At 50.9% G+C, this 16,440-nt stretch overlaps 1 protein-coding gene across 1 annotated transcript; it reads left to right on the top strand.

The window, feature by feature from the left end:
* Positions 1 to 2,630: 2,630 nt before the first annotated feature.
* Positions 2,631 to 10,598, top strand: LOC129006650 (antizyme inhibitor 2-like). Its single transcript, XM_054436595.1, is given in 9 exon segments — positions 2,631 to 2,759; positions 4,262 to 4,431; positions 5,371 to 5,547; positions 6,714 to 6,848; positions 7,503 to 7,590; positions 7,592 to 7,669; positions 8,700 to 8,851; positions 8,986 to 9,082; positions 10,329 to 10,598. Coding segments are annotated over 9 exon segments (1,296 nt in total).
* Positions 10,599 to 16,440: the final 5,842 nt, after the last annotated feature.

Below are 16,440 nucleotides of genomic sequence, written 5' to 3'. Positions count from 1 at the left end.
GTGACACGTGCAAGTAATTATCACACTTGGCCTTTGTCACATTTGTCATTTCCCCTGTTTTTCTCCCAATCTGCAGCTTATATTTGTTCTCTTGATACTGTCTTGTGTTGAGCAAAAATTTTTAATTTTTATAAGTTGAATTTATCAATGTTTTCTTTAATGGTTTGTGTTTATTGATAACAAAGGATACTTTGCCTAACTGTGTTGTGAAGATTTTGTCTTATATTTTCTGCTATACTTTTTCTAGTTTTATAGTTTATACTTAGTTGCATAATCCATTTTGAGTTAGTTTTTGAGTCAGTATTGAGGTTCAGGTGAATCTTTTTCCTTTGGGGATATGTATGTCCAGTTGTTTCTACACAATTTGTTGACAAGAGAATGTCTTCTCCACTGAATCATATCTGGACCTTTGTCAGTCCATTGGGTGGTTGAGACTGGTCCGAGGGCTGTCCTGGTGTTTGGGCAGAGAGACAGGGCATGAAGTAGGGTGGTTCTTATGGGAAAAATTAAGGAAGGCACATTTTTCTATGAGGCATAGGGAGCCCCAAGCACAATTGGGTTGCCCTCTACCAGCATGTTGTAGCACACTCATCTCTGCTGTCAGTACCTCTCCTGTTGCAAAAGCTTGGGTGTGCATAGACACTGAGGTCGAGTGGTGTCTTTGGGCACTTTTGAGCATTGACACCAAAGCTCCAGCATCAAATCTTAGAATATCAAGCAGCCGGGTGGATCACCTGAGGTCAGCAGTTCACGACCAGCCTGACTAGCAGGGTGAAGCCCCGTCTCTACTAAACACAAAAAAATTAGCTGGGCATGGTGGTGCATGCCTGTAATCTGAGCTACTTGGGAGGCTGAGACAGGAGAATCACTTGTGTACCTGGGAGGCAGAGGTTGCAGTGAGCTGAGATCACACAATTGCACTCCAGCCTGGGCAACGACAGTGAAACTCCATCCCCCCAAAAATAAATAAATAAAAATAAAAGAATATCAAGCAGCCAAAGAAGCAGGAAAACATGACACATAATGAAGAATCTAATAATCTAGTTGAAATTGACACATGCATTGGAAATAGAAGAAAAGGACATTAGAGCAATTAGTATAATTGTATTTTAATTAAATGGAGAGGTTGAAGATTTTTTAAATATCAAATTCTGTAGATAAAAACTATGATTTACGGTCTGAAATGGAAGAAGGCACTGGATTAAACATTGCAGATGAGAAGATTATTGAACTAGAAGGAATAGAAGTTGAAACTAACATAAATGAAACACACATTAACAAATGACTTGAAAACATAAAAAGACCATCAGCATAAAAACTTTAAACACCCTAGTATAGGGCTAAATGGAATCCTTGAAGGGCAGGTAGTGGAGAAGACAGACAAAGATATTTAAAACATACTGGATGAAAGATTTAGAAGCTCCATGGAAACCATCAACTTCAAATATTACAGAAATATGATTATTCTAAGGACAAGAAACATGCAGAAAACTTCACCAAGGAACACCTTAATCAAATCCATCAAAACCAGTGATAAAAAGGAAATCCTAAAAGTAATAAAAGGGAAAAGAACATGTTACGTACAGAGCACTAAATATAAGGATGGCATTAGATTTCTCATAGGAAACTTTACAAACAAGAAGTTTGCAATAAAGTACTTAAAAAAAGAAAAACTCTCACCTACAATTCTACACCTGGCCAAATTATCTTTCAAAAATAAACATGAGAAAAAATATTTTTGAACAGAAAACAAAATGATCTCAATTTGCAGATGGTGTGATCCTATGTATAGAAAATCCCAAATCATACATACAAATGCAAACACACATACATGCACACAGACACCAGACACACACACACACATACACACACAAAATCAGAGTTAATAAGTGAATTCAGCAAACTTTCAGCAAACAATCCGTTGTGATGGCAATGAACTATCTGAGAAGAAAACTGACACAATGATTTCATTTATAATAGCACCTGTAAGAATCATATGCCTGGGAATAAATTTGTTCAAGAAGGTGCAGTACTTGTACACAGACAACTGAAATCCATTATATTACTGTTTGTCTTTGTATATTCATAGCTTAGCTCCCACTTATAAGTGAGAACATACGGTTTTGGGTTTTCCACTCCTGTGTTACCTCACTTATAATACTGGCCTCCAGGCTGGGCATGGTGGCTCATGCCTGTAATCCCAGCACTTTGGGAGGCCAAGGTGGGCAGATCACTTGAGGTCAGGAGTTGGAGACCAGCCTGGCCAACATGGTGAAACCCTGTCCCTACTAAAAATACAAAAACTAGCCAGGCGCAGTGGCAGGTGCCTGTAGTCCCAGCTACTAGGGAGGCTGAGGCAGAAGAATTGCTTGAACCTGGGAGGTGGAGGTTGCAGTGAGCCAAGATTGCACCACTGCACTCCAGCCTGGGCAACAGAGCAAGACTCCATCTTAAAAACAAAACAAACAAACAAACAAAAACACACAAAAAAAACTTATTTGGGAGCTCTGGCTCCCAGGGCCTGTGGGGAGTGGGGAGCTGGGAGCTAGGAGGAGGCTGGGTCATGAGAGCAAGTCTTTTCCAGGATGCCAGGACCATGCCTGGTAGAGGGCTCAGTTGGAGTTTCAGGGATGAGCACCTGCCTCGGGGACCTGAAGGAAGCCCACGGAAGGCCATGGCCAAAGGAGTTCATCGCCATGGGGCCAGAAGAATCTGCCCAGCAGATGGTCCTGCGGAGGATCCAGGAGCTTTCTGATTCAGTATGGAGGGAGGGGAGAGACGGGGAGTTGTGAGCCTCAGGTCTTCCTTAGTGGCAAGAAATAAGGCTTTGTGTTTCACCGTTCTGTAACGCCATTAGGCTGTCTCTCTCAAGGCTCTCTTGTGCTGGGGCTAATGGGAAAGCTTGACTTTTGTTCTTCCTGCCCTGCCTGCTTCCACCACTTGGGGTTTTACCCAGTGCCAAGCTGTGGGGTCCTCCAGCTTTGGTCTACAAAGACGATTGCCTGCCTGTCCTCCTGGTTTCCCCGGCTCCCTGGGTTTTTAGGGCTGTGCTGCCTCTGGGCATAGTCTCATCTGGATCTGATTGTCGCCATCACTGGAGAACCTGTTGGCGGTGCAGACTCTTTGTCCACCCTAGACCAACTGCATGGAGCACACAGTTGACAGGATCCTGGGGGATTTGCCTGCACATGAAGGCTGGGAAGGCCTGCTCTAGACTCACCCGGTGACTTACCATTTCCCCGCTGGCTTCCAGGGGCTCCATCCTACCTCCCCTCAGACTCCCTTAGGACACAAAGTCTCAGCTCTCTTACCATCTTCACCACCCCATCCCTGCCAGTCAAGGGACCCTCCTCCTGGTCAGGGAGGGCCTTCTATCGGTGTCACCATGACATTCTTCTTGTACCCTGGCATCCTCTTCTCCCAAGGGCTAAGCTTCCCTAAGAAGGCCAGCTGCCTCCTGCCTGGCCACATCTGCCTCCTGCCTGGCCACATCTCTCCCCAGGGACATTATAGAGCCAGACACTGGCATCAATGAGGGGAAGAAGAAGAGAGAAAATTAGAAGAAAAAAATAGGTATCTCAAAAATATCCTGGCCTACAGGTGTCCCTGAAGCCATTTCTTTTTGGGATTGAATGTCAACTGTGCTGCTGTCCAGCAGTAAGAACTTGGGTGAGGCACTCCAGCTCTCTGCACCTCAGTGACTGCATCTGTGCAATGGGAATGATTTATATAGTATCTCCATCCCTTCCCCCAGCACATTGTGTGGCTCATGATAGTTGATTAATCAGCTCATGCTGCCTGAGTCCACGCCTTTTTCTCTGTGGCTCAGTTGGATGGAAGCTGCACAAAGATGAGGATTTGATTGATCTCTTTTCTTCACTGCTCTTTCCCCAGTACCCAGACTAGAGCCTGGCACAGAGTAGGTGCTGGATAACCCTGTTGAATGACTGTAGAACAAATAGCCTGGAGCTGCTCCAGCCCAGCAGGCTCCTCTCTCCTACCCAGGACCATGGCACATGTCACAAGGCAGAATGGAACAGTGTCAAGGACGGTCTCCCTAGACTTAGGAGACCTGGGTTCAGACCCTGTCTTTGCCATGCTTTTGCTGTAGGACCTTGAGCCAGTGACCACCTTTTTGAGCCTTTGCTTCCCCATCTGCAAAATGGGGATAACAGCAGCCTTTACTTCATAGAGCTGTTATGAGGATTAAATGAGATAATCCACCCCCTCAGCCTTTCCTCCCTGTCTCCCTGCCCCGTAGGACCAGCAAGACCCCTTCATGCTGGCTGACCTGGACATGCTGGCCAGCCGCCATCAGGCCTTCTGCCAAGCCCTGCCACAGGTCTCGCCCTTCTATGCAGTGAAGTGCAACAGTAGCACTTGGGTGCTGCGTGTCCTGGCCGCCCTGGGCACCGGCTTTGACTGTGCCAGCCAGATAAGCCTGTGCCCGCCAAGGATTAGGCCAGGCCAGCTGGAAGGGGGTGAATCCCATGCTGCTGCTGCTAAGGTCATGAATAAGTGTCCCCTGTCCCGCGGAGCACTTGAAATGTGCTAAGCACACTGCAGGGGACCTAACATGCATTCTCCTTGATCCTCCCATCAGCTCTGCAAGGTAGTCAGGGGATCCGCATTTCATAGAGGAGGAGACAGCCTTAGGGGGATCACTTGCCCATGGGCCAACATACGGTAAGAGACAGAGATGACTGATCCAAAGTTGGCATTTTTTTCTTACACCGGAGGTGAAACATTCCAAGGGGTTCTTAGCAGAAGGGGATTCAGCAGTGTTGAGGGAGGTTAGAGCCGAAGCCCAAGGGTGGGAAGAGGGAGAACTCAGGATGGGAGTATTTTGCTGAGCCTCTCTCCTTCCTTCCTTTCTTTTTAAGACTAGTCAAGTGTAATAGTGAGAAGTGGGGAAGAAGAGTAGAACAAGGAGTTCATCTGTAACTGACTGTTAACAGTCAATTGAGATAACTCACTGCCTTCAGACCAGCCCTTCCTCCCTTTCTGAGAAGCCCTCCACTAAGCAGGATTAAGTGCACCCGCTGCCTCTAGGAAGCCAGCCCATCTCCTCTCTATGGGGCTGAAATTGATGGGAGGGGGGTTGGTTCTAAGCTGAGACTATGAGCACCTGGAGTGCCCGGCACATTGAGACTATGAGCCCTGCCCTGCCCTGCCCTGCCCTGCAGGGACTCCATAATGAGCACCCGGCCAGCCCCACCCAGGGCTCCTGCCTGAAAGCGAGGGAGCAGGGAGTGAGACCCAACCCGGGGTTCCATCAGGGCAGCCTCTTTGGCTCATGCACAGTGTTTCTGTCCCTACATAGTTGTGGGGGGGCAGTGAGGTAGCCCCCAACTCTGGCTCTTGGCCACTCCAGGTGGAACTGGAGCAGGTGCTGGGCCTGGGCGTGGCCCTCTCGTGCATCATCTATGCCAGCCCCTGCAAGCCTGCCTCCCCCATCCGGTATGCTGCCCAGCACAGGGTGCAGCTCCTGAACTTCGACAGCGAGGAGGAGCTCACCAAGGTGGCCCAGCACCACCCCAGGACCAGGTGAGACCAGCAGGGGTGCAGGCAGGTAGGGTGAGGGTCAGCAGTGAAGAATGAATCACCCAACACAGCACACCCCTGACAAATGCTGATCTGAGACAAGTGAAGGGGAGGACCCTCAAGGCCCAGCCATTTTAAGAGGGTCTGGCAGCTGCCTTTGGAGTGAGACAGCCCAGGTTCAAATCCTGGCATTGTTGCTTACCTGATGTATGCATTGGGCAAGTCTCTTTTTTTTTTTTTTTTTTTTGAGACGGAGTCTCTCTCTGTTGCCCGGGCTGGAGTACAGTGGCGCGATCTCGGCTCACTGCAACCTCTGCCTCCCGTGTTCATGCCCATTCTCCTGCCTCAGCCTCCTCAGTGGCTGGGATTACTGGCACGTGCCACCATGCCCGGCTAATTTTTGTATATTTAGTAGAGACAGGGCTTCACCATGTTGGTCAAGCTAGTCTTGAACTCCTAACCTTGTGATCCACCTGCCTCGGCCTCCCAAAGTACTGGGATTACAGGTGTGAGCCACCGTGCCCAGCCAAGTCTCTTTTTTTTTTTTGAGACAGAGTTTTTCTCTTGTTGCTCAGGCTGGAGTGCAGTGGCACAATCTCAGCTCACCACAACCTCCACCTCCTGGGTTCAAGTGATTCTCCTGCCTTAGCCTCCGGAGTAGCTGGGAATACAGGCACCTGCCACCACATCTGGCTAATTTTTTGTATTTTTAGTAGAGTTCAGGTTTCACTATGTTGGCCAGGCTGGTCTCGAACTCCTGTGATCCACAGGAATGGATCTCAGGTGATCCACCCGCCTCAGCCTCGGAATGTTCTGGAATTACAGGCATGAGCCACTGTGCCCGGCCTGGGCAAGTCTCTTTTAACATTTCTAACACTCAGTTCCTTCATTTACAACATGGGGACATGTTGCCTGGCACATGGTAGGTGCTTACCAATACTATCATTTTCCTACCCTCCCTTCTCTGGGTGTACCTGGTGAAAAGTAGATGTATACATACGTGTGTTGGGCTGGTGTGATGGCCACATGGATTTGGTGGCATTGGAAAACCTCCCAGATGTGGGGATCAGCTGGGCCCGGGTGGGGGTAGTATAAGAAACCCGGGGCCCTTTGGCATCACTGGCTAAGTGCTCTCTCCCTCCTCCCTATCCTCGGTGTCCCTCCTCCAGACTGCTCCTCCGGCTGAGGACCCAGGACAGTCAGAGCACCTTCCCTCTGAGCACCAAGTTCGGGGCCAGCCTGGAAGCATGTGGGCACCTGCTCACGTCTGCCAGAGACCTGGGGTTGGCCATGGTCGGAGCCAGGTGAGTGACGCCTGAGGACTCCAGGAGCCCTAGGTTCTGGTCCTTCCCTTGCTGTGGATAACTGTGACAGAGACAGAGAAACACAGTCACACATAAGGCATGAGGCCCCTGGGGCCAAATGCAGAAACAAATAGCTGGAAACATAACTGATTACACTGGCCTAAGTGTAATCAGTTGGGGCCCATGGCAAGCTGTGGCCCCTCTCTGGGCCTGTGAGACCCCATCTGTCTAAAGGGGCAGGATATGATGTGAAGGTTACTCAGGGCCTCCCTGCTCTGAGGCCCTGGGGTTTGGGGTCTTGTTGTGAAGTGTCCATGAGGGGAAGAGCAGCCCACGTGGCAGTGCTGAGATCATGGGCTCCATGGCACTGTGTGTCTAAGTGTGTGTAGGTGTGAGTACTCAGGGTGAGTGCCCCTTCGTGGGTGCCTCGTTGACCTGAGTGTGCAGGTGTCTGAAAGCACACACTTATGCCAGTGTAATCAGTTATGTTTCCAGCTGTTTGTTTCTGCATTTGGCCCCAGTGGCTTTGTGCCTTATGTGTGACTGTGCCTCTCTGTCTCTGTCGTGGTTATCCACAGTCCGTGTGGCTTTGGGGTTTGGAACATGTGTTTCAGTACATATCTCTCACTGTGTCACACGCACTGGCTGTGCTAGCTTCCACGTGGGCTCCAACTGCCAGACACCCCAGAGCTTCACACAAGCTATCGCTGACTGCCGGTGCGTGTTTGAAGTGGGCCACAGGGGCTGGGCATGATATGAGCTGCCTGGACATTGGAGGAGGCTTCCCCGGAATGGAGGGCTCCGGATCCAAGTTTGAGGAGGTGAGCTGGCAAGGGTGCTGGGGGTGTTCAGGGAGGTCCACATGTGTGCCCAGGCATGTGTGTGTGGTGGGGGGTCTGTGTTCAAGCATGTACCTCTGTGTGTTTAGGTCTCTCTAGTGTGTCTCGGTGCTCTGTGTGCACAGGCGGGTATGTGTGTATGTGCATGTCTTGGCGTTGATATCCCCCAAAAGCAGACTCTGAGACAAACACTTGGATACAAGTAGTTTTTTTGGAGATGATCCGTGGAAGCGCCAATGAGGAAGTCAGAAAAGTGAGATAGAAGGGAGAAAAGTCAAAAGAGAATTCATCTATGAGCTGGTTACCACTGTGGGCCCCTGCACCAGTCCCCCTGGGGACAATGTAGAACCTCAGAATCATCCCACTAGAGGACATGGGGCTGGTCCTTTATTCACCAACTCCTGTCCCTCTTTGGTTGAAGGCTGTGGTCTGGGGGTGTTAATTTCCCCACATTCCAGCTAGTTTCCGAGGGTGCTGGAGAAAGCCCACAGAGGGAGAAGCAAAGGGAGGCAGGCACTGGAGGCTGGAAATCATCTTGCACAGGGCAGATGAGCTCAGGTAGGCTGAGGGGAGGTGACACAGGGTGTCCACTGCAGCTGCAGCAAGGTGTCTGGGGGCTGTGCCTCTCTGTGTGCCTGTGTGTCTGTATGTGTATATGTTTTCCTGTAGAATGTAGAATTCTTGTTAGCATCACCGATACAGTTACAGTTACAGTTGGGAGTTTACATTCCCTGGGTCCACAAGACACTCGCCTTTTTACGGTGCATCAGATTAAATTGCTGCACCTTAGGACTTCTCAGGGAGCCTGGTGGCCAGCAACCCCACACAAGTGACCTCCTGTCTCTCAACTTCTGTTTCCTCTTTGGTAAACAGGGATAATTCTAACGCCTACACTGCAGGGTGCCTTGGGGATGAAAGGACTGATGCAGGTAAGGCGTTGGCACAGGCGCTGGCACATCAACACGTGCTGGATGAGTTAACCTCTTCCTGCTGTCCCTCCACCCCATTCCAGTTGGCAAGAGTGATCAGTGCTGCCCTGGCCCAGGACTTCCCTGAGGAGTGTGGTGTCAAGGTCATCGCAGAGCCTGGCCGCTTCTATGTGGAGCCTGTCTGCACGGCCGCTGTCAACATCATTGCCAAGAAGGCTGTGCTGGAGCCCGGTGGGTGGGCCAGGATGGCACTGGGTGGGGAGGCCACTGTCCAGGTGTCCCCAGGCCCTGGAGGAGAGGAAGGGCAGAGGGTTGGGCTCTGTCCCAGGAGCTGGGGTGTCAGAGTAGTGACTGAGCACTCCCCAGGAGGCAGCCGGAAGCTATGTATTATCTCAATGACGGCCACTATGGCTCCTTCCGCCTCTGCCACCGAGAGCCTGTCCCAAGGGTTCCCATCGTGGTGAAGGTAAGGGGGCCACTCCAGCCCCAAGAGTCTAGTCCCTTACCTTGAGGTGCCTTGTGCCTCCCCCACTGGGAACAGTGGCTGTGCTGGACCCCAGAGGCAGGTCCTGGCCTGCTGCATAGAGCACACGTGGACACGTACAGGACGTGTGCTCGACAGGTCAGAGCACGTGCAGCAGCTGGATATGTGGGCCTTGTCAGGCAAAGGGATGATCACCAGAACACAAAGGCATGGGCTGTTTTCCAAAATATTGAAGTTCTTCTCCCTGGTGGCTTAAGAGCCATTCCTTCTCCCTGGTGGTTAAAGAGCTGTTCCCCCAAGTCCACCAGGGGCCTCCCTGCCGACACCCTTGCTGCTCAGTCCCTCCCATGATCTAGCAACAAAGCTTCAATACCTGACCCTGTAGGGCCGACAGGATCTTCCTCCAGCCTACGGCAGTTGTCTCCTAATGTGATGGGTTGGTGTCCGGGCCACACTGCTTTGTAAATATCTTGACTGTTTCTCCCGGCCAGTGAAAGTTTTGGTGTGTGCACACATTTGGTCATGTATATGATGTGTGTCTGCATGCATGTATGAGTGCGTATGTGTGTGAAGTGTTTCTGTGTGTGTCTTCATGTGTGTATTTGCCTCTCTTCTCATCAGAAGGAGTGAGTACTGGATGTGGAGGAACCAGTAGGAGACCTTGTGTTTGTTTGGTTCCCACAATGGTTTTCAATTAGTTGCCCATATTTAAAAATCTAGACATATTTCATAAAAGCCTGGATTTTCTTAGCTCCTCTCAAACATTTGAGAGATCTGATGATACATGGCCTGCAGAACAACAAGGCAACAAATAATTCAACAAATTAGTCTAGCATGTCAGGCACTGTGATCTGCTGGAACGGGACTTCCAGCAGTGGCTTTCCCCTTTGGACAGACATTGACTTTCCAGTTTGTTGTAAGACTTACCTGGCCCATTTCACTCATTTGTGTTACCTGCTTGACCTCTAGGTAACTGAGTTTTCAACTGTTGCCTTATAGCAACTATTGAAGACAACAGCCCCACTTACAGAGGAGGAGTCTGAGCCCTTACTTGTAGGCACATCAGACCTGGCCAGGCTGGGCAGGGGCCATGGAGGGATGGGTCCCAGCCAGTGTACACCTGTGTGCCCCTGGGAGTGTCCTTCCAGGTCTTTCAATGCCTTCCAGATAAGGGGGTGGGATAGGCCAGCCTGCTGTCTTTTCTGACCCCCATTCCTATGTCACACAGGAGTTCTGCTCAGAGCCGCCCCTCTTCCCCTGCACCCTCTATGGTCCCACGTGCGATGCCTTTGACAGGCTCTTCCTGGAGGATGTGCGGCTGCCCGAGCTGGATGTAGGCGATTGGCTGGTCTTCCCCTCCATGGGCGCATACATGTCCTCCATAAGCTCCAGCTTCAATGGCTTCCTGCCCGCCACCATCTGCTACACAATGGGCCCCCAGCTCGGGTGCCTAGGGGTTGGGGTTGAAGAGAAAGCAGGAAACCTCACACTCATTTGAGCTTGGGGTGGGAACTGGCCCCAGGGAATCTCCCTTCTCCTGTTGACTCACTGAAGTCAAAGTGTCCATCTGACCTTTGGACTCTGATCTGCCTCTGGCCCCTCTCCCAGGGAGGTGGAGAATTGCAAAGAGATCCCCAGGCCCTCTAGGCACTGGCTGGCCCTACTCCTGCTTCAGACGCCCACTGCCCCAGCTCTGCCTCCAGGCCCCAGCTCTGCTGCTGTGTGTGCAGCCTCAGGGCTATAGACAAAGGCCTTGACACCCACCCTGTAACCCATGCCCTTTCCCCAGGAGCCTTCTGGAGGCAGAGCCTTAACCCAGAGCCAGCTAGGCTGGAGGGCTTTAAGACACTGTGGTAGGTAGGCCCCTGGGAACTGTTGGGAGTTGGGATGGCAGGGAGGAGGCAGAGGTTTGGGTAACTATGAAATCCTATGTGGACCTTCCAAAAACATCTTGCTGTCATTTTGGGTCAGTTCTTTCCTTTTCTCTTTTCTTTTTTCTTTTCTTTCTTTCATTTTCCTTTCTTTTCCATTCCTTTCCTTTTTTCTTTCTCTTCTTTCTTTCCTCCCTCCCTTCCTCCCTTCCCTTTCTCTTTCTTTCCTTTCTTTTTGAGACAGAGTCTTACTCTGTCGCCCAGGCTGGAGTGCTGTGGCATGATCTTGGGTCACTGCAGCCTCGACCTCTCAGGGCTCAGGTGATCCTCCCACCTCAGCCTCCTGAATAGCTGGGACTATAGGTTTGTACCACCACACCTGGCTAATTTTTATATTTTTGGTAGAGATGGAGTTTTGCCATGTTGCCCAGGTTGGTCCCCAACTTCTGAGCTCAAGCAATCCACCCGCCTCAACCTCCCAAAGTGCTGGCATTACAGGTGTGAGCCACCGCATGCCTGTGTCTTCGGTCAGGTCTTACACTGACTTTTCTCAGCAGCGGCCTGCCCTGCCCACCCTCCTTGTCGTTTGCCTCTGCATCCCTCCTTTCCCACTCTCTTGAGCGGTGGTTGAAGGGGATGCATTAGAAGCTACTTCTTCTCAGAGTGACTACAAAATTGGGCTATTGATCTTTTATGTTAAATAATGCAGCCCACACACCTGCTCAATTCATACCTAACTGGTGTCAGTTTACATCCTCAAATTCATCCTGCCGCTCCTCCCCACTTTTTATTTACTCATGTCCTTGCCTTGTCCCAGAAAGGGTTTCTATAAAATGCATCAACATATCATAGTGGTTAAGAGCATGTCACGGGAATAAGGGAGAACTGGGCTCAAATTTAGGCACCACTGCTACTAGCTTTGAACTTGGGCAGATTAACTAACTTAGTTGAACTCTAGTTTTCCTTGTAAAATGGTGGTAAGAATGATAACTTCCCCGTAGTGTTGTTGGGATTAAGAGAGGGATGAATGTATCATTTAGGGCCAGCTTTTCCTTCGGCCACCCTGTTCTTGCTGGCTCTCCTCCTGGAGTCTAGATGTCCACAGAGACCCCACCATGCATCCTGGGTCTTTTCATAGAGTGTTGGTAGGGTATGCCACTCAGGCCAAGCCAGGATGTGTGCCCAGTGCTAGGGAGACAGCTGAGGCAGGCACAGATCCAGTCTTCAAGAAGTCCTGAGGCCTGTGGAAAGCTAAAGGCAGGCGCAGCTGGCTGCAGCACAGGGAGGAACATGGGACATACTTTGAGGACAGTTCAGGTGGAAGCCATCGATTCGGAGGAGTGGGTGGCTTCTTGGAGGGAGAATGGTGGGACCTGGAGGCAGAGCAGAATCAGTAGGTAAAAGCGGGTAGGAAGCGTGGCTCAGGTGTGGGAACAACTTGGCTCAGGCATGGGAATGAGCCTCTGCTCAGAGAACAGTGAGTGGCCAGGATTGGAGATGAGAAACAGAGATTGCAGAGCCTGGGGACATGAGGTGACCAGTTTGCCTGGATTTGTCTGGAACATTCCTGGTGCTAGCACTGTAAATCCTGAGTCCTAGGAAGCTCCTGAGTTTCAGGTAAACCAGTTGGTTGGGGAGGGAGGGGAGAGAAGGGAGGATGCTCGTCATACTCCAAGGCCACATTCCTGCAGCTATAGAGGGTACAGCCATTGATTTCTCAGCTTCCAGCTCAGCCAAGGAAGGTGTCTCCCCTCCCTTCAGCAGGGCTTCTCCCACCCTCTCTGCTACCACTCAACTCAGCCAGGTCCTCAGGGATCCCAGAGTCCCTGGAGATGAAGAGGAATTTCCCCTGACACGTGGGAAGCAAAGAGCAGATTGGGGTAACAGAGGCCACTCAGAGAAGTTAGAGGAGCTCAACAGCCCATCCAATCAGGTGCATCTCATGAGGGCATCCCAGAACATCAAATTTCCCGCCTGCAAAATGGTCTTGGTTATGCTCAAACACTCAGGATGTAAGAAGCACGGATTATGGGTACGATACTTAGGGGTGTGAGCAGGCTTTGGGAAATGTGAACTCTATCCAGATGGAAGACATTCCAGTGAGTTTTCTTTGCCCCTGGGGGGTGGGAGAGGGTGAGTGAGTCTGAGTATGTAAGTCACAGGTCTCCAGGTCTAACCAACCAGTGGTGGGGTGAGTAGTTTGGTGGGAAGGACAGTTAGGAACAGGTAACTAAAGGCGACTTAGGTCAGAGCAGGTGACCAGGGGTGATTCAGGTCAAAGCAGGTGACTGGGATGAGTCAGGATGCAGAGCAGGTAACCAGGGGAACAGATGTGAACTGCTGATTAAAACTGGGGGGAAATGTTGTTTACTGAAACTACGGGGAAGTTAAACTTTAAAATGGAGGACAAAGACTGAACATATTGACATACTGATTCTTTGAAGAGAAATTTTGAACTCATTGTATCCAACAGGAGGATCATGTGAGCCCAGGAGTTTAAGACCAGCCTAGGCAACATAGAAAGACCCTGTCTTATTTTTAAAAATAAAATAAAATAAAATAAAAATGACAGAAATGTATTCTCTCATGGTTTTGGAGGTTAGAAGCCTGAAGCCAAGGGTTGGCAAGGTCACTCTCCCTCTGAAGGCTCCAGGGAAGAATGTTTCCTTGCCTCTTGCATCTTCCAGTAGCCACAGGCCTTTTCTGGCTTCTGGCAGCATAACTCTAGTCTCTGCCTCACAACGTTTTTCTCTTTGTCTCTGTGACCTCTCGTCTTCTTATAAGGACACCAGTTGTCCAGTGGACACAAATTTTGTGGAGGCATGATTTGACTTCAACCTCCAACCCCCTGTCGCAGTTCACCCTTTGGCCCTTATGGCCTCCAAGTCTTGAGGCTGGATCTCACTTCTCAGCCTGGGGTCATCTGTGTCTACTTTCCATAGCACCAGGATTCACCTCTGCTGGTGGTTCCCAGGTTCTCTCTCTCCAGCTGTGACCTCTCTCCCATACTCCAGACCTGAAAATCTCACAGCTTCTTGACCACCAACCCAAGGATGTACCACACATCACTCAGATTCAACACAAGCCAAAGGGAGCCCCCTGTGGGCCCCCATCTAGTGGAAGAGCTGCTTTGCTTAGCCAGAGTGTACCTCACTCCTCAGCTAGAAATCTGGGCTTTGTCCTCCATTTTGAACTTCTCCATCACCTCCCTCATCAATGGGCCACCAAGTCATTCACACTGGAGGTGGTAGAGAAAGCCAACAGCTTTTTTTTTTTTTTGAAATCCCTCCTGTTCTACCCCCAGAATGTCTCATGCACCCAGCCCCTCCCTTCTTCCCTCTCTCCCAGGTCACTGTCAGGTTCCAGCCCCTCACTAGTTCTCTCCAGAGGCAGCATAACAGCCTGGTGCCTCCCTGCTGTGGTCTCATTTTCTCTAATCCATTGACCACATGACCCCACAGAGCTCCTTCTTTTTTCTTTTTTTTGGAGACAGTCTCGCTGTATCCCCCAGGCTGGAGTGCAATGTCATGATCTTGGCTCACTGCAACCTCTGCCTCCTGGGTTCAAGTGATTCTCATGCCTCAGCCTCCTGAGTAGCAAGGACTATAGGCATGCACTACCATGCCTGGCTAATTTTTGTATTTTTAGTAGAGACAGGGTTTCACCATGTTAGCCAGGCTAGTCTCGAACTCCTGACCTCAGGTGATCCGCCTGCCTTGGCCTCCCAAAGTGCTGGGATTACAGGCATTTGCTACCATACTTGGCCACCACAGAGCCCCTTCCAACGTGTTCTCCTGAGCCTGCTTCCCACTGTGTAATTCCATTCGTGGCAGCCCATACGTGCGGGATAAAGTCCAAGTGCCCTAGTGTTACGGGATCTTTGGGGTGTCGATTTTTTGGCTGGAAACATCTGTGGCCACAGCATCTTTGCCCAAGTTCTTGTCCTGTGTCCAGGAAGAATGAGGTATGCAGACAAGTGAAGAGTGAACAAGATGAAGAAGAGTTTTATTTAGTGTTACAACAGCTCAGAGACTGGCAGTGTGTAGCTCCTCTCTGCAGGCAGGTCATCTGTCCAGTGTTCAGTTCTCAGTGGAGAGGAGGCCTTGGAGAGGGTGGCTCCTCCCTGCCAGCAGGTTGTCTCTGTAGCTCTCAGTGGAGAAGGTAGCTCCTTTCTGCAGCTAGTCATCCCATCATCTCCAGCTATCAGCAGAGAGTACTCCTCTCTGCAGCTGGTTGTGCCATCGTCTCTCTGCCCTCGTCATCCTCTGGCCATCCTCTGATCTGCTCTGGCTGAGCCTAGGGCTTTTATGGACCTTTTATGGGGGAGGAAGTCTGTGCCAATTGGTCCATGGGCAGCCATGGGTGGGCTGGAAGAGGCACTATGAGTCCCCACTCCAGTCCGTGGGACTGGCAGCCTGGCCCGCAGCCTTCAGGCCTTCCCTGACCTGAAAATGGGGTCTTACTGGGGACCTGCCCCCTTCTGCCCAGGACTCTGTCTGCCTCCCGCTGCTATTCAAGGCCCCAGGGCTTGGCCCCAACCCCGCTCTGAGATGGGAACAGGTGCCAGGAGCAGATAGAGGCCAGGCAGAGGGAGCAGACACCCCTGAGCCTGCAGGCCACCACTGGGCCCTTTGTCCCACCAGCAGAGAGAGAGCTGACCTTCTTCTCTTACATTCTCAGCACCTGTGAGGTGGAAGGGGATGCTTTTATGATCACTTCCGAAAGAGAGGCTCACAGAACTGAACTGATGTGCTTGTTATCACACAGCTGGTGACAGTAGAGGACTGTCTGACAACAAGTCTCTCGTTCCCTTGGTGGCCAGCCCCTCTCAGACCTCAGCAAGGCCCTCTGGGCCTTCATGGGGCAGCAGTGTGCAAGGAATGCGGTGTCGCTCTTGCGGCTCTGCCAAGGGCTTCTTCTTCGGGCTTTGCCTCTAGCTGCTTCTGACAGAGGCAGATTCATCATGAAGCAAATGCGGCTGAACCCCCAGTGGTCTTCATTCTTCTCCAGCCCCTTTCAAGACCCAGGGATGGGCTCAGCAATTCTGTTTTAATAATTTTGCATTCTGTCCCTTAAATCATAAAGAGAGCCCCTAATCTGTATAGCTTCTGATCCCACACAACCTCTCAGGGCTCCAGGGTCCTGAGGAGGATGGCCAGGTCACTGTGGGCCTGTGGTGGAGCCAGTGGGCACCTAGGGGCTTCCTGGTGAGTCAGGTCCCTGGTCACAGACTGAGCCAGCCAGCATCCGCCTCCGATCTCCAGGCCCCCGCAGTGAGGGCCCCAATGCCCCTGACAAGGCTCTGCTCATAAAGGGCTGTTGGCCTTGAACAAGCTTCTCTCCTGCCTGGGCCTCGGTTTCCACTTCAGGATGGAGACATGAATGAGAGAAGTGTCCCTGAAACTCCTGATGGCTTTCCAGTTCCTGGTTTCCTGTCTTTCCTGAGGCTGAATTCTTTGCCTGCTTTCT

This window comes from Pongo pygmaeus, chromosome 1 (assembly GCF_028885625.2).
Source record: "Pongo pygmaeus isolate AG05252 chromosome 1, NHGRI_mPonPyg2-v2.0_pri, whole genome shotgun sequence".
NCBI lineage: Eukaryota > Metazoa > Chordata > Mammalia > Primates > Hominidae > Pongo > Pongo pygmaeus.
The sequence above is the reverse complement of the archived record's forward strand: the minus strand, read 5'-3'. Positions and strand labels throughout refer to the sequence as shown.